Raw genomic sequence first — 24,993 nt, 5'->3', positions numbered from 1 at the left:
CTCTGTAAGGGCTGTTCCTCCGGCAGAAGTGCAACGGCCACCTCAGACCTGGCACTAGGCAACAGCCGGGTAATCCACCCAGACCCTCCGGCCTCACTGATCTCCTACAAAAGGAGGGTGGTTTAAGGGCAAAGACTCAACGCCTGCCAGCTGCTGTCATTCCCTCAGCAAACCTGCACCGCTCCTGCCCCTGGGCATGGGGCTCGGGCGGGGGCCAGTGAGAGGGTCCTGCCTCATGCTAAGTACAGTGGCAAAGGGCTGCAGGTGCAAACGGGACGCAGAGGTGTCCTTGGGGGTAGGGACGCTGGACCCCTAAGCACAAGTCTGCAGAAGTAGCAGTCATTCAATAAATACATGCTGATTTTATTTATAGGGATAAGATGGTTCCTTAGCGGATCAATTCAAGAGGTGGTGCAAGCACTTTATTCATTTGAGATGTCCGTTCCCTGGCAGGCAAGGCAGCAAGTTCTAGGACAAGCTAAAACCACCCCCCTCTTTCAAAAGTTACCCTCAGCAGGGAGTTTTGGGGCAGGGGTTAAATTAAAAAAAAAAAAACAACCCCCCTCATTGATTCCTAGTTGTTTTTGAATACAATTGGCTTGGAAAGGACTTTCCACTGGGTTCATAAGGAAGGCCTGACTTCTGCACAGTGTTGGGGGGAAAGGGTAGGACTTGGTCCTATGCAGGCTGGCCTCTTAGCCCACAGATGCCAAGACGATGTCCACTGGCAGCTCCTCCGAACTTCTGGCTGTCACCTGCATTGTTACTGTGTCCAAAAGCAGCAGCCGGGAGCGCACCAGGATGTCATGGCCCCCCCGGAAGACGCCTGGAAGAGAAGAGAAAAGGACAGGTGTGTAAGGCAGAAGGGGGCTGAGAGCTGGGCTGAGAGGGCCACCTGCAACAACTGGCGAAGGCAGCTCTGGGGCTTGAGATGGGAGGGGCCCGCAACCAGGAGCACTGGCTGAAATCCCTGCGTGAGGCCCTGGGCACGTCACTTTACCTCTTGAGCTGCAGCATCATCAATGATCTCAGTAGAGATCACTCTACTAGCCGTATTTCACGCTTCGGCCAAGCTAAAATGAATTAGTGGACACATATGGCTTGTGTCTGACATCACAGGGGCGCTCACACACGCTAATGGAATCTAAGAGCACAGACGAAGGGACAGCCCCACCATGACAAAACCACAGCGCAGGTGTCTGCAAAACCCGGGGGACTGGGTTGCTTCACTGTGGTCAGAAATGATGGGCTTGGGGGCTGTCAGCTGTGAGCAGGGCACTGAAGCAGAACTACTTCCTAACCCTGTTTATAAACACTCAGAAAAAAAAATTTCCTTTCGTTCATTGTTTTAGGTGTGGTAAGTGTACTGCTAATGACAAAGGGTCATTAGCTTTTAGAGAAGCATACAGATCAGAAACATTTACATATGAAATGTCTATATATGGAGTTTGCTCTAAAATAATCTGAGGGTGGAGAATGAGTATAGGTAGAGACACTATCTGTTGTTGCAGATGGAGGATGAGTACTTGGGGGGGTCCCATTTTTGTGTAACTTTGAAAATTTCCGTAAGTGCTTAAAGTCCCACTCCTATTAGAAAAGACCAACCAACCCACTAGAAAATTAGACAAAGGATCTGAAAACAATTCACAGAAAAGGAAATACAAATGGCACTTTGCATTTGAGAAGATACTTAACTTCCTTCAATATACAAGAAATGTAAAGTAAAACTATGCGGAGGGTTTCCCTTGTGGCGCAGTGGTTAAGAATCCGCCTGACAACGCTAGGGAACACGGGTTCGAGCCCTGGTCCGGGAAGATCCCACATGCCGCGGAGCAACTAAGCCCGTGCGCCACAACTACTGAGCCTGTGCTCTAGAGCCTGCCAGCCACAACTACTGAGCCCGTGAGCCGCAACTACTGAAGCCTGCATGCCTAGAGCCCCTGCTCCGCAATAAGAAGCCACCGCAATGAGAAGCCCACGCACTGCAACGAAGAGTAGCCCCTGCTCGCCGCAACTAGAGAAAGACTGCGTGCAGCAGCGAAGACCCAACACAGCCAAAAATAAATAAATAAATTTATTTAAAAAAAAAAAAAGACTAGGACAATCTAAATGTTCATCAATACATGAACTGGTTCTACAAAATATGGTCCATCCATAGAATGGAACAGTAATCAACTACAAAAAAGACTGAGCACACAGTTTGGGAGGATGAAAAAGTCCTGGAGTTGGATGGTGTGATAGTTGTACGACAATGTGAATGTACTTAATGCCACTGAACTGTGCACCTAAATACGGTTAAAATGGTAAATTTCATGTTATGTTAAGAAAAAATAAAAAAAAGGAGGAAGCTCTGAGTATCGATAAGGAAGTTCTCCAAGAGGCACCGTCAAGCGAAAAACCAAGTGCAGAACAACATATACACCACCTGTATGTAAACATTTGAGCTTAAAAAGGGAAATGCGTACACGTTTGCTTTTACACCCCTATGGTCACAGGAAGGATATACAGCGCGCTTTATAATATAACACTGGTTGCCTGGTGGAAGGGAAACTGAATGACTGGCAGCAAGTGTTGGGAGGGAGACATTTCGCTGCAGGTCTCTTTATGCCCTGTGAACATTCAACGCTGTGAATTCTGAATCCCCAGGTTCCCAGGGGGCGCCCTCAGCCCAGGATGCGGTAGCATCAAGGCCCTTCCCACCAGAAATGCCGCTTACCTGCCAGGAGCAGCGTGTGCGTGTTCTTGTTGTCTGGCACTCTGTCTGACCTCTCACAAGGGTGCATTCCTAAGAACTTCACAATATTGCCCACAGCCTCTGTGGGGAGAAATCCCGGTGTTATTAACCCCCGATCTCCCCCTGGTGCCACCACCACTCCCCCATCCCCTGACCCCACTCTGCAGTTTTTAATGGAGTGGCATCTGAAGTACGTGCTCTAGACATGGCCCTGGATCTTTGGGGACTTGGGGGCAGGGGACGGGGGGAGCTCTTCAACAGTAGCCAAGGATCTTGTAAGGCAAGCAAGCTGGAAATGGCATCCCCAGGATTTACCTTCAAGTGTCTTGATGGTGGACAAGGTGAATGTTTCCTCCTTCTCAAACTCATCCCCTACCTCATCCCAGGCTGCTTCAAAGTTCAGCTTCATGACCTTCTGGATGTGATCAGCTATCGTGACTTCCAGATCTTCCAGCTGGGGAGATGCAGGGGCGCGTTAGGCACACAGCTCTAGGGGAGAGACACCTCCGAGCCTCTGCTCCACTCTGGCCACCCGCCCCTTCCCACCACGCAGCCACAGGTGCTCACAGCCAAGTGGTGGCCCCTCAGCGGAAAACCCTCACCTGTTTACAGCCATCCCTCAGTATCTGTGGGGACTGGTTCCAGGACCCCCTCGGATACCAAAATCGCAGATTCTCAAGGCCTTTATATAAAATGCTGCAGTATTTGCATTTAACCCACACACATCCTCCCTTATACTTTGAATCACCTCTAGGTTACTTATAATACCTGATACAATGTAAATGTTATGTAAATAGTCGTAAGTACAATGCAAACACTATGGAAATAGTTGCCTCGTGTGGAAAACTCAAGTTTTGCTTTTTGAAATTTTCTGGAACACCCCCCACCCCAATTCTGAATACTTTCTATCTGTTGGTTGAACACATGGAGGCAGAACCAACAGATGTGGAGGGCCCACTGTTCTCATCCTCGGGTGGCAGCTATGAGAACACATCACTCTGAAGCCTGGAGTAAGTGCCAGACTGGACGGGAGCGAGGCCTGCATCCTGTGACTCAGCCGTGTCCTCCCTGGGGCCGACACGTTGTACTGCCCTCCACCTTGAACTAACTACATAAAGGTTCCCCATTCATTCACCCAACAGCTCTTCACTGAGCCCCCACCCCTGTGCACGTGTAAGGTGTTCACAAGCAGGACTCAGCTCCTACGGTAGAAGCTATGCCTCAGACCCAGCCCTCCTGTCCTGGGGCAGTTCCCGCCCTTAGGTCATTGCTGGCTCAGGGAAGGCCCATCCTCAACAATGGACCTGGGAGGACACAAGTGACCATCAGCTGTTATTCGGTGACTGCCCCTCTGGACATGAGGGCTCTGATAATCTCCATGCCAGGTTTAGTATCAGGGTCTGCACTCAGATGGCACTGAGCCACTGTGACCGGGGCAAACCCCAGAACAACCCTGCACTCAGCTCCATGCAAGCTCTGAGCTGGAACTGAAAGGGACGTTTCAGTGCATGAAAGGACTGCCCAGCAGATGCAAACTGATCCAATTTCTCTAGAAAGCAATTTGACAGTATGAATCAAAGTCCTTTTTTTTTTTTTGGCTGTGTTGGGTCTTCACTGCTGTGCACGAGGTTTCTCTAGTTGTGGCGAGCGAGGGCTACTCTTCATTGTGGTGCATGGGCTTCTCATTGCAGTGGCTTCTCTTGTTGCGGAGCATGGGCTCTAGGGCACACGGGCTCTAGAGCAAAGGCTCAGTAGTTGTGGCGCACGGGCTTAGTTCCTCCACGGCATGTGGGATCATCCTGGAGCAGGGCTTGAACCCGTGTCCCCTGCACTGGCAGGCGGATTCTTAACCACTGTGCCACCAGGGAAGTCCCTCAAAAAAGTCTTAAAATCAGACTTAGCCTTTGACCTAATTATTCTACTTCTAGGAATCTGTCCTACGAAGATAACTTGAAATGCAGATAAAAATTTGTACCCAAAGGGATGCTTAATGTAGCATTTAAAAAGTGAAAATTTGGGAATTCCCTGGCAGTCCAGAGGTTAGGACTCCACGCTTCCACTGCTAAGGGCCCAGGTTCAATGCCTGGTTGGGGTACTAAGATCCCACAAGCCGTGCCGTGCGGCCAAAAAAAATTTTTTTTTGAAGTGAAAATTTGGAATCACAAATGCCAAGCGTTTAAGGAATACGAGGTCAAGTGAGTTAGGATATATTAAGATAAGGGAGTATCTTAAGTCATTAAAAATTGTGTTTATGAAGTATTTGTAATGACAGGATAATACACTCTGGTTCTAAGTGAGCACAGCAAGATCTGTAATGTACAGAATAACCGCAATGATACAGCTGCCCCCGCCCCCCCCAGTCATTCCCAAGGACTATGGGTAATGTTTTCCTGTTTCTGTATACTTTGTTTTTGTAGTTCCCAAGTTTTCTTTTTATATATTTTTTAAGTTTAAAAAAAAATTCTTTCAAAACCAAAACCAGCAAGAAAATGCTTCAAGACTGGCTGTCAGCTCCTGAAGCCTCCTTGCCCCAGCTTCTTACCACATACTCATCCTCATAGCCTTCGTCGTCGGTCTCCCCGGTGGTGGGATCGCAGTCCTTGACAGTGAACTTCATCATGCAGCTGAACGTGCAGCCCACTGCGGGGAGGGAAGGCCAGGCAGTCGGGCGAGGTCCTCTGTGGGCGCGCGGCCACAGCCTGCCCGTTAGGCCTCAGCTGCATCTGCACTAGCGGCACATGCCACCCGGCCCCACAAATCTGGACAGAGGGCACCGGCTTGTAGAAGGCAGGAGAGCCAGGTTGCAGCCCCCAGGAGTTGCCCTCACAGGGAAGGAAGACAGAGGAATGCAGAGATGCTGCAGGGTGGCTCCTGGAGAAAGCACCTGGTTTCTTTGGTTGGAGTGGACCTGGGACGGTCCATGTTTGTACCTGTCTCTGGGCCTTCCTCTGTGCTCTCTCCTGGTACAATGAGAGAGTCCTGGTTTGAGGACCAGGCGTCCTACCAGCCACGTGAACTCAGACAAGCCATTTGACCCGAGTCTTACTTCCCTGCTCCCCAGGGGTCTATGAGGAGGAAGTGAGCGGATGCGTGAGAAGCCCCAGGACTTAGCCGTCCTTCTCTTCTTCTCGGGACTGACCTCGAGGAGCTGAAGCTCTGACAGGAAACAAACAGCTGGCGCACAAGCCACCCGCCCCCAGGGGCTCCCACAAGGCCGGGGGGCATCTGCAGAGGGGCTCACCCGCCGTGGGGTCTTCCTTGGGCAGGGCCACCAGCGTGTAGCAGGTGCCGGGCTGATTGTAGGGCAGGCTCCGGGCGGGCACGTAACACAGCACCTCGTAGGCCTCCGTGGGCTCCATCTGCACTGTGACGTTCTCCAGAGTCTGGTCGTTGAGCGTGTTCGTGCAGTCAAACTGGACCAGGGAGCGGGGGGTGGGCGCTGAGACACTGCCCTGGACCCAAGCCTGCTGCACAGGAGCAGCCAGGAGGTCCTGCCTCTCACCCCAGGGCCACGCCGACGCCCATCCCAGGCCCCCGTCCCAGGCCCCGTGTCTGCACGTGGACACTCAGGAGCCACAGAGGCCCTGCACCAAGGACTCGAGGGACACAGCAGCTGGTCGTGGATCTGGCATCGGGCTGGGCTCCAAGCACCGGTGTGGGGTGCCAGGGCCCTGCGGGAGGGCCTCCCCCCGGCTCACCTGGAAGACCATGTGCTCAGGGAAGGTGTGTTTGGTGCAGCGGATCACGTACTCTGTCTCCGACTCAGTGAGGGCCACGGGCTCAGGTGAGGACTTGAAGAGGGGGCCCAGCCCCTGGAACTCGGGCACTGCCGCCAGCTGCTCTGAAACCCCCAGGCCACACGCTCACTCAGCTGCTCAATCCTCAGGCCTGGTCCTCAAGCTCTCCCACCCACTGCAGTGGTCACTCCCGACTTCCCGAACAAACCCGAGCGTTTCCTCACCTCCCTCACTGCTCAGCTTGTGCCACCCACATGAAACACCCCGCCCCGCTGTCCCACACAAGACGCCAGAGCAACCAATGGACATCAGGCCCAACGTCCCAGGCCTAAGCCATTTGGAGACTCCCTCAACCTTAGAAGCTCAGCAAGGATTCTTAAAAGAGGGAGACTGGGAAAAGGCTACGAGGAGCTGAATGCCGTGATGGCCACGGAACCAGGTGAAAGAACAAACTGGTCTTCGACATGGGGCAGTTAAGACGGTGGCCCAAAAGGACAGGCTGCAGATTCAGAGTGTTGCAGAAAACACAACTTGGTGTGGACGGTGGGCGTTTGGTAAGGCCTCTCCCTGCGGCCCACAGCCAGGTTCCAGCCCTGGCGAGTCCAGGTGAACAAGGCGTCTGGCAGCTGCCCCTATTCTACGGCAGGGGCAGAATTCCCCACAGAATGGTCATGAATGACCTGTGTCAGAATTACCTGGGGGTGAGGGCTTGTTAACAACGCAGATTCCTGGACCCATCCCAGATCGGCTCTATCAAAATTCCTGGGTTTGGGATCCAGCAATCTGCATTTCTAACAAGTTTCCTCAGATGACTCTGATGTATACTGATATCTGAAGACCACTACTCAAGAGTTTTAATTTGTCTTCCCAGTTAAATTGAACTCCATGTGGAAAAGAACTGTGCCTGAGGCCAGGGATTTGACATTCTGCCTGAGCAGGTACTCGATTCACACTTCAGGGACAGGGAGAGAAGGAAGGCATTATTATTATTTGTCCTTCTCCCCCCACAAAGAGGCAGCCTGTGTGCCTGCTTCAGCCGTCTGAACGTGCAGGCGATAAGAAGCCCAGAGAGAGCCAGCTTACGTATTAGGAGGCACATTCAGGCCCCCTGTGGGCATCAGCCGCCAGAGTGCTTTTCTATGGGAACTGATTTCATTGGGCATCAAGTTTGCGGACACGCTGCCCCTTACTGCCTGGGGGACTCTGCTAGTAGCTATAAACTACCGCCCCTGAGTTTCAGACTCGTCATCAATAAAATAGATACAATCATCTTGTCCACAGGGTTGTTGTGAAGATAGAAGAGGCAATAGAGGTCAAGATCTAGCAAAGAACCTGGAACTTAACACGTGATCGATACACATTAGGCTTCGGAAGGTTGTTTACAAATGGGCTTGAGTCCCTGGAAGAGGCTTCAAAGGAGTCTTCCCTGGAGGGCGTGGCAGAACAACGGCCCCCAAGATGTGCACGAGCTAATTCCCAGAACCTGTGAGTATGTTCCCTCACTTCGCAGAGATTACGTTGCATCTTGAGCTGGGGAGCATCTCCTGAATTATCTGGGTGAGCCCAAAGTGACCACAAGGTCCTGGTGAGAGGGAGGCAGAAGGGTCAGAGGCAGAGAGATGTGACTGTGGCTGTACTTCTGGCTTTGAAGACAGAGGACGGGGGCTCTAGGCAGCGAACGTAGGCGGCTGCCAAAGACGAACCCCTCAGAGCCTCCAGAGGGAGCTTGGCACCGCCAACACGGCGGAACCCATTTTGGATTTCTGTCCTCAGAACAAGGTAATACATTTGTGTTACGTTAAGCCACTAACTTCACGGTAACTTGTGACAGCAGCAAGAGAGAACTAACACACAGGAAACGTTTCGGATTACAGTGATCCCACTCAGCTCAGGATCCTAGTTTTGCTGAATCTGAGACAGTATGTTGATGGAAGACAGGGTTCGGGAAGGGAATGGAAAAGGTGGGATTTTGTTTAACTCAACGATAATTGGGAGCCTACTGCGAGGAAGGAAGGCACTAAGTGCAATGACAGAGAATATAGACGACAGAACGTGGAGAACTGCACAGGACCACGGAGGAGAAGAGAGGAGCTCGGGGAGGGCATCACCAAGGGCGAGGGACACGTGCTAGGCCTCAAAGGTAGGAATCTAGTGGATAACGTGGTCTGGCAACTGGACACGCAGCCTCTCCCCTTAAAAAATGCAGAGGGACAGATGAAAACCTAAACAAAACCCTGCAAGACAACGTGGACGGAACACGTCTGGAACCCGAGACAAAGGACCGTGTCCCTTGAGTCAGCTATATGGCATCAGACATCCGGAACTGGCCTGGGCCTCAGGGAACTGAGCCTTAGAACCAGGGCCGAGGCAGCTCTGAGCCAGTTGGAGCTGGATCTTAATTCCACCGCCACCCCCGCACCTCCCCTTCTTGCTGTGCAAACTTGGGCAAATCACTGTCTCTCTCTGAACGTCCGAATCTTCCAATATCAAATGGACCCAATAACCTCCACCTGAGGGTCAAACATGCTGTCTAAACACTCTCAGAGCCCAGCACTCAGGAGAGACTCAATCAATGACAGTTCCTACTCTTAATTCCCTGGAGAAGAACCGCTACCCTAGCCGCGGCCCCGGGAAGCCCCGCCAAGCACCACTACTCACCTTGGAAGATCTCCTGCCGGGTGGCTGCCACCTTCTCAGGCTGCTTGGCTGCTGTGATGGGGGTGCTTTCTGCAGGAACAAACATGCATGGTGACCCACAACTCCAGGAACGGGCCAGGGTAGTGTTGACCACGGTGCTGTTACTCAGGGATTATAACTTCCACCCCGCAGAGTGTGAAGTACAGAGCACGTGAGGAAGAGAGCAGGTGTCTGTGCCTACGTGTCTTCATTTCCTGTGGCCAGAGGCAGACGGGATAACTCCCTCCGCCCAGCACAGCCCCATCCATCCTGGGCAGGTTTAGTGACTTTGCAGCCAACGCAGACCCTCCAGCGGAGGCCTGGACCGGAGGGTCTATGAAAGGAGTGCAGGTGTTACTTACCTGTTCTCTGCTCTGCCATGGGTGTGGTGGCCAGGGGCACAGACTTGAGGTCAAAAGGCTTTTCCGATGGTTCTAGAGTGTACTGCTGCAGAGCCCTCTCCAGACCAGGGATGGACACGGTCAGACCTAGAGGCCAGTGGGAGACTGAGGTCCTGGGGTCGAGGTTGTAGGACCTTGGGAAACCACTTAGGCCTCTGAGGTCCCACTTTCTCATGACATCGTCCTTTGCAGGACTGATGTGGGGAGTAAACGGACATAGGAGAGGGACTTATAAAGGGTAAAGCACTCTGCAAATGGAGGCTCTTATGACTAACTAGTGTTTCAATTCACTGGGCTGTTTCCACCCACAGGGCTGTGAACGCAGGGCCCTGGGTCTCCTGAGATCACAGTGATGCTGTGCAGTTGCCATGAAAGCCCAGCCGAGAGCGTCTTGCCTCCGAATGCCCCTGCCTGGCGAGACTGCAGCTCCGTTACGGGGCTGCGTCAGGCTCAGCCAGGAAAAGACTCACCGTTTAGGATATAGCCTGCATTGAGGGCCTTCTGCTTCTGCTCCAGGACACTGAGATAGAAGGTGGCCCGGTCCCTTACTTCATTGTCATCGTCCATCACACACCTGTGGCCAGAACACAAGGTCCTCCTGACCAGGGTGGCAGGAGGGATGCTGCAGGACTTCAGCAGAGGTCAGTGAGAGGAAGCAGGTCTCTTAAAGCTCAGTCCTTGGATGTGGACCCAGGCATTAAATGCCAGAAGGGCCCGCGGGACTCTAATTAACTAGGAGGTGGCCGTATTCATACTCCCTGGACCCTCTCCCCAGAGCCCACCCAGTGAGGGAGGCAATCTCCTATATCCACAGCATACATCACAAAAGAATTTAACATGACCCAACAATTCCACTCCTGGGTATACACACAAGAGAACCGAAAACACGTCATACAAAAAGTCGCACCCAACTGTTCACAGCAGCCCTAGTCACAACAGCCACGAAGTGGAAACAACCCAGATGCCTATCAACGGATGTACCGACAAACAAAATGTGGTCTATTCATGCAATGGAATATTATCTGCCCATAAGAAGGAATGAAGTTCTGGCACATGCTACAACACGGATGAACCCTGAAAACATCATGAAGAAGCCAGACACATGAAAGGCGACACACTGTATGCCTGAGTTTATATGAGGTGTCCGGAACGGGCAAATCCAGAGCCAGAAGGAAAGCGAGTGGCTGACTAGTGCTGGGGGGCTGGGGGGAATTGTGATGACTATTCATCGGTACACTGTTTCTTTTGGGGGTGCTAAAAATGTTGTCGGGGCTTCCCCAGTGGTCCAGTGGTTAGGACTCTGCACTTCCACTGCAGGGGGCACAGGTTCCATCCCTGGTCAGGAACTAAGATCCCACAAGCCATGCGACATGGCCCAAAAAAAAAGTTTTCAACTTAGACTGTGGCAATCGTTATGCAACTCTGAATATACTAAAACCATCGTATTATACATTTTAAATGGGTACATCGTATGGGTCTCGAATTATATCTCAATAAAGCTGTTTTTTAAAAATAGAAAACACCTCAAATTAACGCCTAGGTGGAGGAATTTTTGCATGACATTATTTTTCATGCTTTTCTTTTTTTTTTTAATTAATTAATTTAGGCTGTTCAGGGTCTTAGTTGCGGCATGCAGGATGTAGTTCCTCGACCTGGGATAGAACCTGGGCCCCTGGCATTGGGAGGGCAGAGTCTTACCCACTGGACCCCCAGGGAAGTCCCATACTTTTCTGTGTTTCCATTTTCTCCTATAATCAATAGTTGTGTATCTTTTCTCCCCTTTTTCAATTAAAAAGATACAAAGGACAGCGGCCTGGGCCCAAGGGAACACTTGTCCACCAGGCCCGTGGCCTGGACTCACCTCTTCAGCAACACCAAGATACTGGGCAGCATCTCTTCGTTCTGCGCTCCGAACTTGGCCAGAGCACTGACAGCGCCTGTGTTTACGAAGCAAATACGATTTACTGCCAGGGCTCGGAACGGGCCATCCAGAGCCAAGCAGCCCCGACCCAGCAGGCCCAACCCGACACCATGAAACAAGGAGCCTCGGTCACGTGGGCACCACCCGGCCTCAACTCCTCGCCTCTCACGGGGAAGGCAGCCCTGTTCTTGGGTCCCAGGAGTCCTTTTCAGTATTAACTAAGAAGAGGCCACGAGAGCTGCCCTCAACTTCTGTATCCAAATGGCCTCAGCTCACGGTGAAGCAGTACACGACCATAAACAAGAGAACAAACTACTACTGAATGAGTAACAACTGCTGAAAGAGGAACATCTGTCCAGAGAGGGCTTGAGTAAAAAAGAGCAATAAATTAAAAGTAAAGTTAAGAATATGACGGTTGCACGTTGAATTGCACACTCATTTAAAAGAGTGAGTTTTATCGTATGTGAATTATATCTCAACAAAGCTATTACTAAAAATAAAAAACTAAACACCAAGAAGAAAGAAAGAAAGAAAGGAGGAAAGAAAGGAAAAAGGGAGCGAGAAAGAGAGAAAGAAAGTTAAACGACGACATATAGTGACACTTAAAAACAAAAAAATCACTAAGCCGAATTAGAGGTTAAGAACCATTCACCTAGATGACGCCCAAACATCTAAGGTCCTTGCTACAAGATTATAAAACACCGAGCTTGTGAGGCAGGGGCCCGTGTCCCCCCGGGGGCTCAGGGCCCTTTGCTGGGGGGTCTACTGCAGGGCAAGCCCGGGGCCCAGGGGCAGCCCTGCTGACCCACCTGCCCGGACCTCCTCATGCTCCAGGACCACTCGGTTGTAGATGAAGCGGATGTACTTGGAGGGGTTGTTGGTCTTGGGCCCCTCCTGGCCCAGGAGGTGCAGGATGCGCGTGGCCAGCACGGTGAACTCGCAGTCCTCGATGAACTCGCACAGGTGCGACAGCCCCGTCTCCTTGCTCTCCGAGTTCTCCTCGATGATGCTGATGATGCAGTCCACAATGGCCCGCTTGTACTCAAAGCCGCCCTGCAGCACAAGGGGCGAGCTGAGTGCCGAGGCTGCTCTCTCCAGAGCCTAACGGGACCCGGCACAGCGGTCCAGGCACTGAACCCGGTGACGAGGGCCCGGCTCTCCCGGCCTCGACCTCCCTTTTGCGTAAAACAAAAGGCTCGGGCTGAATGCTCGCTGGGGCCCTGCCGGTTCTAAGAGTAGATGGCTTAAGAGAAATATTTGGGACTTCATTTTCTTTCCAGGTTTGAGATAAAGGCAGAATGGGTGATGTGGATGCTGGAGGAGTGGGGTGTTAGTGTTTAATGGGAACAGAGTTCAGTTTCACAGTATGAAAACGTTCTGGAGGTTAACTGCACGCCAGTGTGAATGTACTTCACAATACTGAACTCTACACTTAAAGGCAGATAATAGAATTCTATGGCGTGGGTATTTTATGACAGTTTAAAAAAGGCAGAATAGGGCAGTAGAGAGACAAAAGATCCCGGGTCAAATCTATGCTCTGCCACTTACAGACTTTAATGACAGAAGTGGCAAGTGAGATACCCGCTAGGCGCCCGGCCGTAACCCGGCAACGCGCAGCACACGGGATGGGATGCTGGCGCATGCATAGTGCCCATCCCACCTAAGGAGCGAAATCACCACGCGGCCTAGCGTTGCCCGGTCTTAGAAGTTTTTAAAGAGAAACTGGAAATCTATCGAGGTGGTTTTCCTGATTTTTAAATAACGGCTACTAATTCAAAATGTGTAAAACTCTGCACAACTGAAGTAGAACTTGTCTGTGGGTCAAATCTGGCCCCTGTTCTCAGATTAGTTTGTGTTACGGCCGTGATAAGTCACTCTCTTTGTCTGAGCCTCAGGTACCTTCATAACAACGACCATTAGTGTACTGACCTCATGGGTTACTGTGAAGAATAAATACGCTCTGTGAATTACACACGCGCCTTACATTTCAATAAGGCTGTTCGGTCAGCAGGTGTCCCCGCTATGATACCGGTTCTGCAGCCTGCCCGCCGACTGGGCACTGACAGGTTCAGAGTAACCGCAGGGCTTTGCCTGCAGCGGCACATGGCTGACACACCCTGGGCTGAGGGACAGACCCTTTCCTAGCAGACAGGGTCTCGGTGTCTGAGCGCTGTGTTCTAATGAGTGAAGCTCTCACGCTGTCTTCCATGGAGCCACACGTTGTCCTGGGAGGCAGGGAGGTCCGGGAGAAAACCACGGGCTCTGGAGCCAGACACTTACTGACCAGGTGGCCACAGGCAGGTGGTCTCAGATCCCTGATTTTTAAAGGGAGAAAATAACGTCTACGACAAGGCCTGTTATGAGGATCACAAAATGGTTTATGCTGTGTGGTGTCTCCACTGTGCTGGGCCGTCAGCTGAAGGCACCCTAAGCCCTGCTCCCTTCTCATATTCCTGGGAACCCCAAAGGCACCCAAGGCAACGGTTCCTCTACTGCCTCGGTCCAAGGGCCCATCTGGGGCTGGGGCAAAGGGCCAGCAAATATCTGGGGACCAAATCTACTGCATGAACACTCTGCTTCTGCTCCTCTGAACGGACCAGTTTTGTTGAGACAACCAAGAAAGGTGGCCCACGTGAATCACGAATTCACGTCAGGAACAAAAAGACAACCGATGTCACGTTATTAGCCTCAGTTTCCCAAGAAACCACCCTGGAGCTCCTGGAACGGCTGGAATATTTCTACGCGAGATGACACCAGACAGAGCTCAGTTTCCCATCTTCTACACAAGCGTCACCCTGGGGCATCTGCTGGGTCTTTAGAGCCCGGGTAGCGTGCCATTAGGGTTATCAGTGTGATCACAGTGACTGGTGCATGTTTACACTGCCAGCCCATGAGGAGTTTCAAGGGCCGCGGGCACCGGGAAAGCAGCCGGCCAGCAGGTGGACTGGGTACACCCGAGAACTAGTTGGGTGTGGAGCCAGCGGCCAGGCCACCACCCGCACAGGAGACCTGGCGCCCGAGCGCCCTGCTCTTACCTCCTCACGCAGCATGGAGAACAGGAAGCTCATGAGCACGGCGTGCTTGCGAGGGTACTTCTGACACAGTGCGCTGATGGCCTGGACCACCACCACCTGGGCCAAACAGACATGCGTTAGCGGCAGCCCTGCCACCTGGTGGTTACTTCATGCACCCAGTGCCAGCAGAGTCCTTCCTCAGGCAGGGCCAGGCCCTGGGAGCAACAGGCCAAGACGCGAGGGGAGCCCTACCTCCACCCTCGGGGGGCCCACAGCCCCGAGCCCCCCAGACAGGGAGGCATGCACAGAAGTCCCGAGGCCCAGATCCAGACTCTGGGTCCCTCTACTCAGACTTCAAGCAAAGTCCGCCAGCCCCTCCATCCCGCCTGTCCTGCTTCTCCCCTCCCCCACCATTCCCACCCCTGAGCCTTCCAGCTCAGGCTGCCCCTTGGGGTGCTCTGGCCCCAGCCCTCTACTCTTCTCAGTCTCTTTGGCAATCTCATCTCCTCCCGTGGTTTTAACCACCTCTTCTATGCCCCCAACGCCCAAATCTTTGTCTCTGGTCTGAGTTCAAGAGCAGTGCTTCCAAATGTCTACCACACAACTGCACCTGGTGCCCATGGGCACCTCAAACTTGGCCGCAATCACCACCATTACCCCCGCTTCCCTCCTCTCAGCCCTGACCATCTCCCTCCTTCCCCAAACGCATCCACAGCACCGTGAACCCCAACTAGAACACGGACTCACCTCTGAGGACGTTCATGCCCTCAGCTGTCACATGGCGCCCTGACACCTGGCTCTGTTCCCCAGGGGCTCTGAGACCAGCCCCCCTCCCGCTTCCCAGGCCTGCGGGTGCCTTCGCCTCTCTGCCCAGCTCCCACAACCAAGCCTCAGTCCAGTTCACCCTCCAGCAGCTTGGGAAGGATCTCTCTACATGCAAGTCTCGCTGTGTCATTCCACAGTCTACAAAGTATTCCTACAACCCACAGGCAGAGTTGATTCCGCCTACTTTGTATCATTCCTGCTACAGAACTCACCATGCTCTATCACAGTCATTCACATTGCCATCTGTCTGCCTCCTGCCCTGATTAAAGCTCTCCAACAACACACTAACGTTTATGTTAACTGTTGTGAAATAACATTGTTACAGAAGTTGAGAACAGCGTGTAGGGAGGGGAGGAGGGGATGGGTGCAGCTATGCAGGGAGTCTCCTGGTGGTGGTGCAGTTGAGCATCCAGTATCTTACGCAGTTTCACACACACACACACACACACACACACACACACACACACACACACACACACACACACACACGTAACTGGTGAGCAAACTGCGGCCTGTGCCTGTGCTGTGACACTGTCCTGTGGCCCTGCGGGTGCTGGAGGACGAGGCAGCTGGGGGAGGGGAGCACGGGAATTCTCAGTGTATTTCTTTACAACCTTCTGTGAATTGTTTGAAAATAAAAGTTTAGAGAACACTACAGAAAACGCTTTAGCAGCTTCCTTAAAGCCACAGCTCTTTATCACGAGCCCCCGGGCCTCACACGGTCTCGCCACCACCTGCTCCGACTTCATGGCCTCCACTGGCCGCGAAGCCCCCAACCTGGCACTTCAGCCCCTAACCTGGCACTTCAGCCCCTTCCTCTTGTTCCCAACACACTTGCTTCTGCCTTTTCTCCCATGTCTTCTCAGGTACCTCCCCGGTGCAGCTCCTCCTGGGAACCTCTACCCTGTGGGGTTTCCTCCCTGCACTAGTGTGTGAAATTACCGTGTCCCACCTTGTTGACTGTCCCCCTCCCCTCCTCAGCAAGCAAGCTCCACGAGAGCAGGACAGGTCTGTCCACTGCTCTGTTCCCCTTTCTCCAAACTCTGCCCAGCACATGGCAAACGCACAAGAAACACTGAAGAACTTAACAAGCTGGCCTGGAGGCTCCTGGCCTCGCTGGACAAAAGCCGGAAGCAGCATCGCGCGCACTTCTGCCCGCCCTCCGCCCCACCAGCCCCACAGAACCTCCGCCCCGGCTCGGAGTGGGGACGCGGCAGGCGTGGGCTATGGACCTTGAACTCGTCCGAGATCTCTGACATGAAGGAGGAGATCTGCTTCATGAGGCGGTCGATGCTGCCCTCGCTGCCCGTCTTGAGGAGAGTGGTGATGGCCAGCGTGGCGATGCTGCGGTTCGAGTCTGTAACCAGGTTCTCCAGGTCCAGGTTACAAGCTGTCACCGCAGATGGATGCTTCATGGCCACCTGTTTTGATTCGGGAGGAAAGACATGAGGACAGGGACGGGGTACAGCAGGTCCCCCACCGTTCCGCTGGTCCTTCGGGTGAGCTCAGGTCACTGCCAGAGGACAGAGGCGGGCCAGGGCTGCACCTCCCGCAGGGCGGGAGCCGGGAGACTCCCCCAGCCCCACTCCGCCCACTCCGAACTCACCTTGTTGAGGGTGCGGACGGCGGCATAACGGAGCGCAGCCTTGGGGGAGCTGCAGAAGAGCTGAAGCACTGCGGGGAGACAAATACGGGTGCTGGGCTGCCGGGAAGCCCAGGGGCCCCCACGAGGGGCAGGGACCGGGCACAGCGGCGGGGCACACATGCAAGGGCTCTGAGGCTGCGTCCAGCTGTCTTCCTGCTGGTGCCACCACCCCAACCAAGGAGACAGCCATCCTCTGCGTGGGCACCTGAGCCTCGCACGGACCCGTGGACACACTTGCAACCGCCCAGCGGTTCACACGTGGGAGCCTAGAGTGCCGGGCAGAGGGCTGAGCACTGCCTGCCGTGTCCCCGCGAGTCCCCACACGCCTGCAAATCAGCTCCCGTATCTCCCCATTTCACAGACACAGAGGCCAAGGCACAAAGGGGCAGAGCAACTGAAGGAACGAGGCCAGCAGCCAGGAAGTAGCAGATCCAGGACTGACATCCGGGGCTGCCTGCCCCGGGGCCCAGGCCGTTGCCCCACCCGGGGTCCCGGCCGCCCCAGCCCGTGCCTTGGCTCAGGAAGCTCAGGCTCCGGGTGCACTCGCTGGAGCGGAGAACATGACTGCTGTTTTCTGCGGTGTCTACGCTCCTCTCCTCATAACTTGGCTTCCATTCTCTTATACTTTTTCAGCACTTATTTACGGTTTTCTTAAACAACCCTTATTTTAAAAGCTCTCTCTGTTTGACTTTCGTTATTCTGGAACATGAGTAATAGAACAAGAAAGAACAAACATTCGAACCAGGGAATGAATTCATTTAGTTCTTTTGCTTCTGTCGCCAAGGAGGAGGAGAGACTTCTCTCTGCAAATGTGAACCCCATCTCTCTGCCTGACAGGTTTGCAACCTTATTCTGGAGAGCATAAGAAAAGCAGGAGGGCCAACCATTCCTCAACCTCTGCAGCTGGAACTCTCTGGCAGAACATCATGGCTTCCATTACTAGGCCTGTCCTTCTGGGACGCTTGCCCCTTCCCTCCTGCTCCAAGTCCCACTTCTCAATGCACCCGCCTTCCAGGACCGAACACTTAGCCCACCGTCACGTGCCTGCTACCCCGACATGTAGTGAGATCTCAATGCTCAGCACAGGGGCCTGCACGATCAAGGCACTGATCACTCAGCAGCTGGCCCGACAGCAGCGGGAGCCCAGCGGATTCTGCTGCACGACCGCCCAGAGCGCAGGTGCCGCGTGCATCAGGCTGCCAGTGTAACGGCACGATTGCTATCCTTCCCGCAGAGAGGACAGCTGGCTCGCCCAGGCTCGCCCAGCTGCCCTGCCACAGAGCCAGTACTGCAACCCACGCTCCTGTCCAGACTCTGACCAAGCCCTCTTTCTCCTCCCTGAGACGGCCCGGGCCCTGGCTTCATAAAAGCGAGCTTCCTCCGCCGGGCCCTCCTGCCACGGCAGCCACCCGCAGGCGGCAGAGCGCCTCTGAACCTCGCCTCCGCCACCCGCCAGAGCCCAGGTGAGAGGCCCTGGCCCGGCAGGGAGCAGGCGCTGCCTGGGGACTGATGCCCTCTCTTAACCGTAGCCTGCGGCCCGCCTGAGGGCATTTCCTTTCTTTCCCGTGCCCCCTGGCCCAGGGCCTAGCTCCTGGCAGGCACAGGCGTGCGGGGCTTGGGTGGGGAGCGCCTGGTCACCTGACACGGCCGGGGCCAGCTCCTTGGCACTGCAGCCCGGCAGGTTGACGATGGCCGAGGCGGCTTCGTACACCACCATCTCGTGCTTGTTGCGCAAGCAGCTCTCGATGAAGTCGAACAGCGGGCTGTCGCGGCTGCGGGACAACAGGCGGCAAGAGGACGCTGGGGGGCCCGTCCAGGAGACGGGCAAGGCCTCGCTTGGCATGAGGGGGGACACAGTGCCACTACCTGCCGTCCTCCTCCTCCAGCTGCCGGCTGGCCACGCGGATCATCATGCAGTAGGCGAAGGGGGACTTGAGGCCGTGCCGCGTGAACTTGCTGATCATCTTGCTGACGGCCAGGCGGTCGTTCTTCCGCACGTGGTACAGGAGCCCCAGCGCGTGGTACTAGAGAGCGGGAAAGGGCAGCAGAGCACGGGCTTGTGAGGCCGGGCTCCCTGGCCGTGGGGCTCTGAAGGTCACGGTCCCTCTGGGCTCTGGCCTCCTCATCTCTGGGATGGGCATCGTGGTCGCTTCCTCCAGAGCCTGGGTACGACCGTGCCCAACAAGCCACCTGGGTGTCTGCGGTCCTTATCTGTCCCCAATTTCAGCAAGGGCCTCGACAGGCAGCGTGAGTGCAGGTGTGGAGAGGACAACAGGTGCCACAGATGGAAGACCAGGAGGAGACCAGGTGTCTCTGACCAGATAGAGAAAGCGGGAGCCAGGCCTCGAGGGGGACACGTGTCGTAAGGTGCTGTGCAGATGTGAGCCCTCACAGCGTCAGACCTTACGTGTGACACCGTGTGACAGGTACTTCTGCCCCCACTGCCCTGCCCAAAGACTTGTGGCTGCTGCCGGCAAGGCTAGGTCTGCAGAGGGAAGGCACACGGAGTTACCTCCTGTCCCCTCTGCTCTTTCCTAATTCCTTACCGGGGTGACACTCAAGGGCCTTCTATGTGGGAAGCTTCTCTGACCCTGGGAAGGGTTTGAGGGGCCACAGCTGGTCCTGGAGATGAGACCCAGCACAAAGGGCACAGAGGGAGGGAACAGATGCCCACACAGGGAGGCTGCAGGTAGGCAGATGGGCAGAGGCTACAGAGGCTCTCATTTGATCCTCACAGCTTTGTGAGGCGAAGACTTTCTTTCCTGTTTTACAGACAAGGAAACTGAGACTCACGGAAATAAAGGGGTTCCTGGCTGAAGTCACTGAGGAAGAGATCAGCACACGAAAGCCCCACCAGGATGCTTCCGTGCATCACTACCAAAGCCAGCTGGGCCAGGTCAGCTGCGTCGCATACCCCAAAACAACACCCTGGCTATCAAAACACTCGATTATTTCGGTACCAGCTAGTAACGTCTCCAACCCAACTCCCCCTGCAAGTGGTGCCCTGGATTCTTTCCCCAAACCCCCCAAGTCTCCCCACAACGACAAAACGATTAAAGCCTGCTCCAGCCAGGGGCCGCCAGGATCTCCGTGGTAAGAGTCCATGCTGTCTGGCCAGGACAGCGCCACCAGCCTAAGTATCTTCAATATCACTGCTTTGCTCACCTGGACCATGATGTTATCACTGGATGCCGCCTCCTGGGCCTCATTCACCCAGCGCTTGACCACGTCGAAGCTGCACTTGAGCAGGTGCTGTGGGGCACAGGGCGCATTGAGGGGTGGGCAGGCAGGATGCTCTGCCATCACACCTCCCGGTCTGGCCACAGTTCAGCTGGCTCTGGGTCTTCCCTCAGACACAGCCCAGGGCCCCTCTGTCGTCCGGGTCCTCTGAGAAGTGCACAGACTCGGGAGAGCTCCCACCCTCACTCTCCCTGCCCTGGCAGACTTCCTGCCAGGCTCAAATTCCAAAAATCTGTCACCCCAAAGGATGGGTCAAGGCTGTCCAACTGGCCCCTCAATTAACCCAGAGTTCCCCGGGAGCTCTTCACTGAGAAGGGGGTGGGACTCTCAGATCTGGGGATACGAAGCTTTTCTTTTCTTTTGGAAAGTGACTTTGATGTTTCTTCAGTCTCCCAATCCAGCGCCCGCCCCCAGCCCCTGCTGAGGCTACACACCAGGGAAGACACCAGAGCAGAGCTGGAGACGCTGGGCACCTTGTCCACGATGGCCTGCTTCATGTAGCGCTCGATAGCCTGTAGCATGGTGCTCTGCGGGGACAAGGGGTGGGTGGGAGGGGGCCCGGTCAGTCCCTGCCGCCCTCAGGAGTGCAGGAGACAGGGTGTGGAGGAGGGATGGCCAGGAGGGAGGAAGCAGGCTCATGTCCTGCGTCCCCGCACCCCTCCCAGGAGCCGGGGGACGAGCTAGAGCACGTGAAGGGTGAGACCCCGCGGCGACCGAGCTGGCCAAGGGGGACTCACGTCAGTGATCTGGCAGAGGGCGCGCACGGCCGGGCCCCGGTAGCTGTCTTCCTTCCCAGTCATGTCCTTCGTCAAGCTGCAGGGACAAGGCGATGGCCTCACGCAGGGGCCGGGCCTGCCCCCCCGGCCCTGCCCTGCCCACCCCAGGTCACCACGCCAGTCTCCTAATGGGCGTCCTCCCTGTGCTCTTAACCCTTCCCCACCAAACACCACACAGCAGCCAGAGGGTTTTTCATAAAACTGAACAGACCGGGTCACTCCCCTGCTCTGACTGAAACCTTCCAGAGGCTTCCTGCTGCCATCCCCATCAGCCCCTCACAGAGACGTCCCCAAACAGGCCGTGCTCTCCACCCCAGGCCCTGGCACCTGCGTCCCCTCAGCCGAGCGCACTGCCCCCCTCATCTCCACCTCTGTCCTGCTACTTCTCGCTCAGCCCTCAGGACTCCACTCAGACAGTTCCAGGAGGCCTTTCCTGACCCAATTTCAAGTTGGCTGTCCTCCTGATCTGCTCTCAGAGCCGTCACACTTCCCTAATGCCTGTCTGCTGGGTTACTTCTCGGTAAATTCTGGGGCTGCAGGGGCCATGCCTGTCGTGTTTGCTGCTCTATTACACGGGGGCTGACAGACGATAAATATTGTCTAAATGAACCTACACACGAATGTATAACGTCCCCCCCGAAACTGTGGCAAGAAGCAATAAAAGAACTGAGCCCAGGGATTATATTTCAGTCCACTCTGTCCCCTGAATCCCTCAGCCTAACACTTAGTGAGCAAAGCAGTCCTTAGTGAGTGAGTCTGCCTGTGCTCCCCGTGTATATATACCCCTAGGTGTATCCTCCCTGGGCTTTCTCTTGGTACTCGATAGAGTCTTTGTGAAACTTCCGGCTGCCTCAGTTGACTGAGAGGAATCAAGGGAAGGAAGGCTCTGTGCCTAAGTTCAGGCCAGAGAATTAAAAGGGAAACCGCCCACCCTGGAGGTCGCCACTGGTGGGCAGGGTAACTGAAGGACGAGGGAGACAGGAGAGCAAAGGAGAAAAGGGCACGGGCGGGCTTCCCTGGTGGCGCAGTGGCTGAGAATCTGCCTGCCTATGCAGGGGACACGGGTTCGAGCCCTGGTCTGGGAAGATCCCACATGCCACAGAGCAACTAGGCCCGTGAGCCACAGCTACTGAGCCTGCGCGTCTGGAGCCTGTGTTCCGCAACAAGAGAGGTCGCGATAGTGAGAGGCCCGTGTACCTTGATGAAGAGTGGCCCCCGCTTGCTGCAACTAGAGAAAGCCCTCGCACAGAAACAAAGACCCAAACACAGCCAAAAATGAACGAAATGAAAGAAAAGAAGGAAGGAAGGAAGAACTGAGTTAAAAATTTAAAAAAAAAAAAAAAGAAAAAGGGCGCAGGCAATGCGTAAGCCGAAGTCTGAGCGCCTGGTACTCGTGAGAAGATGGGCTCTGTGTCGGTGGATCATTCAGAGACCAAGACTTGCCTGCTGGTCACAATGATGACATCCTCTGCGATGCAGGACATCTCCTTGATGGTCAAGTAGCACATCCGACGGAGGGTGGGCTGCGCAAGAGATGCGAAAAGCCCTCTGACCCCTGGCACAGCATGAGGCAGCCTTGCTGACAGGAGGCCCTCCCACCACCCTGTCAGAGCTGCCCCCTCTGGAGGAGGGCTGGGGTGGGGACACTTACATCATTGGACTGAAAGAGTTTGGTCATGGCAAAGAAGGCCTCGGTTGCTTCTGTGGTCCCCAGGTGCTCCCCCTGTTTTAATCAAGAAAGAAGTCTCAGCTTGGGACAGACGAGCCAGAATGCTCTTCCTGCCGGATCAGCCCAGGCCAGACCCTCGGACCCTGCAGAGGCTCCGTCAAGGGCAACACATCGGAGTGGGACGCTGAGGGGACCCAGAGCTGGGCCGCTGGCTACAACTACACAGGGTCTGTGCCCCTGCCCCCAACACACCCCAGTACCATCTTCCCCACCCCCAAGCCTCACCCTGTTACCTGGTTTATGAGGTAGAGGATCTTGGTGAGGATGTGGGCACATTTCCGAGGATTGATGGGAGTTTCGTTAAACACGCGGGCCTAGGAAGAAGCGACCAAGGATATTACGTTCTGGCTGAGTTTATTTCCCTTCCCTGACTGCCCTCAAGCACGTCGAGGTCTGAGAAGGCCCAGCGTAAATAAATACACTTGCTCAACCTTATTTTCATAAGGAAAGAGTCTTGTTTTGCTTTTTTCTTACTTTACCTATTAACAACTCCTGAAATTTTCCCTAAATATTAGCTGAGGATGTGCTGACTTAGTAACTAATGGATAGTCAGACAACGCTTATTTTTATTTATTTATTTTTTGTGGTACATGGGCCTCTCACTGTTGTGGCCTCTCCCATTACGGAGCACAGGCTCTAGATGCACAGGCTCAGCGGCCATGGCTCACGGGCCCAGCCACTCCACGGCATGTGGGATCTTCCCAGACCAGGGCACGAACCCGCATCCCCTGCATCGGCAGGCGGACTCTCAACCACTGCGCCACCAGGGAAGCCTGGCAACGCTTGTTAATTAACTAGAAGAAGAAACGAAGACAAAGAAAAAGACAGGCCTAATGAACACTCCCCGGGAACAAAGTGCCCCCGTCTTTCCAGGAGCAGGTCTCTCCCCTGCTGTCCTTTAAACCAGTACTCTGAACGCGCCCGCACGCCGACTAGGAACACTCGTGACGGAAGAGACAGAAGCAAATGACACTTGCCTCCTGGAGCACTGCGCTCTTCTCGAGGTGCTGGAACGGGTTGGAGCCTCCACCTACAGTCAGAGCACAGGCAGGACTGAGCACAGGCTGCGACCCTGAATTTCAGAACTCTCTCAGACGTAGCCAAGGGAAACATGTCCCAGTGCCCAACCTAGTCAAGTTCCAACTCCTCTGAGTGGCAACCAAAGCTCTACAAACTGCCAGTAGATCCAGCCATCCTCCTGCAAGGGGAGCTCCCTCCATCCCAAGCCACTGACTCACAGTCACCCAGCAGCCCTGGTACAGTCCTTGTGTGCTTCTCAGAGTGTCACGTCTTGCATTCATTTATGCAACTGGTACTTAACTGAGTTCCTACTACGTGCGGGACCACCACTTCCAGCGACTAGAGTCTGTGCTTGGCAGATATCACACGTGTAATTAGTTACACACCTCAGTATCTGACTGACGTCTGTTTCCTCCACTACGTCGCGACCATTCTAATATTCTGGGCTCGAGCACTGAGCGTCTCACTTGTTCTACTGCAATGTCAGGGCACAGTACAGCCTGGCATGCAGTAAGCGCTCAATATATGCTTACTGGGTAAATGCATGAGAGTCAGGGTTCTCAGCCACGGGACACTGTGCTCCCCAGTCCGGTCAGCACCGACGCAGCCCCAGCGAATCCCCACAAGAGCATCGCGCGCGGCGCCCTCCCCTAACAGATGGGGAAACTGAGGCCCAGAGAGGCGTGCGACCCGCCCAAGGTCACCCAGCGAATCGCGGTCCGAGCTTACGAGTGCGGGGCAGTGGAGCCTGCTCGGGCTCTCCAGGGCTTGCCACTGACCGGCGGCAGCCCCTCGCACAAGCCCCCGTCCCTCCCGGGGCCTCGGGTCGGGACAGAGGCCGCCGGGGAGGCCGCCGAGAGCCTGGGCATAGGTCCGGCCTCCCCCAGGCCTCGCCCCCCTCACCCGATTCCTCGTCCTTCTTGTCAAATTTCTTCAGCATGGTGGTGCCGGCGGGGGCGCGAACCAGCACCTGGCACGGGACTGACCGACTGACTACGGTGGTCCTCCGGAGGTTCCGCACGGGCCACTTCCGGCCGGCCACGTCGCCCGGCGCTGTGCGCAGGCGCACTCCGCGCTCCGCGCATGCGCACATCCGGGACGCTTCGCCCCGTCAGGCGTAACCCCGTCCCTGCCGGGAGGGGCCGGGGCTTAATTCGGGGCCTTACGCCCTCCTCTCGGTGCATTCGTTCCCGCCTCATGCCTGTGGCGGGAGTTTAAATGTGCTTTCGGAGGCGAGGCCCTAGCACGCTGGCCCGAGCAGCCGCCCACCTCCGA

At 54.9% G+C, this 24,993-nt stretch overlaps 1 protein-coding gene across 2 annotated transcripts; it reads right to left on the bottom strand.

Moving 5' to 3' along the window:
* Window positions 1–274: 274 nt before the first annotated feature.
* On the bottom strand, window positions 275–24,745 carry COPG1 (COPI coat complex subunit gamma 1). 2 transcript variants are annotated; one of them, XM_079933032.1, is made up of 24 exons: window positions 24,622–24,745; window positions 23,676–23,728; window positions 22,932–23,012; window positions 22,621–22,692; window positions 22,413–22,492; window positions 20,931–21,006; window positions 20,628–20,720; window positions 20,119–20,205; window positions 18,820–18,977; window positions 18,592–18,725; window positions 16,915–16,982; window positions 16,541–16,729; window positions 14,505–14,600; window positions 12,279–12,522; window positions 11,410–11,485; window positions 10,019–10,122; window positions 9,510–9,635; window positions 9,130–9,198; window positions 6,433–6,575; window positions 5,976–6,147; window positions 5,277–5,374; window positions 3,050–3,188; window positions 2,717–2,815; window positions 275–826 (listed from the first exon to the last, which is right to left on the bottom strand). In XM_079933032.1, the coding sequence occupies exons 1-24, from the start codon at window positions 24,656–24,658 to the stop codon at window positions 696–698; spliced, it is 2,625 nt and encodes an 874-aa protein (XP_079789158.1). In that variant the 5' UTR covers window positions 24,659–24,745; the 3' UTR covers window positions 275–695. The 2 variants fall into 2 exon arrangements, with proteins under 2 accessions (XP_079789158.1, XP_079789159.1); XM_079933033.1 differs by having other exon boundaries at window positions 276–826; window positions 24,705–24,735.
* Window positions 24,746–24,993: the final 248 nt, after the last annotated feature.

Source organism: Stenella coeruleoalba (genome assembly GCF_951394435.1).
Source record: "Stenella coeruleoalba genome assembly, chromosome: 10".
NCBI classification, from domain to species: Eukaryota; Metazoa; Chordata; class Mammalia; order Artiodactyla; family Delphinidae; genus Stenella; species Stenella coeruleoalba.
Note: the sequence above shows the minus strand (reverse complement) of the source record. Positions and strands in the feature narration are given on the sequence as shown.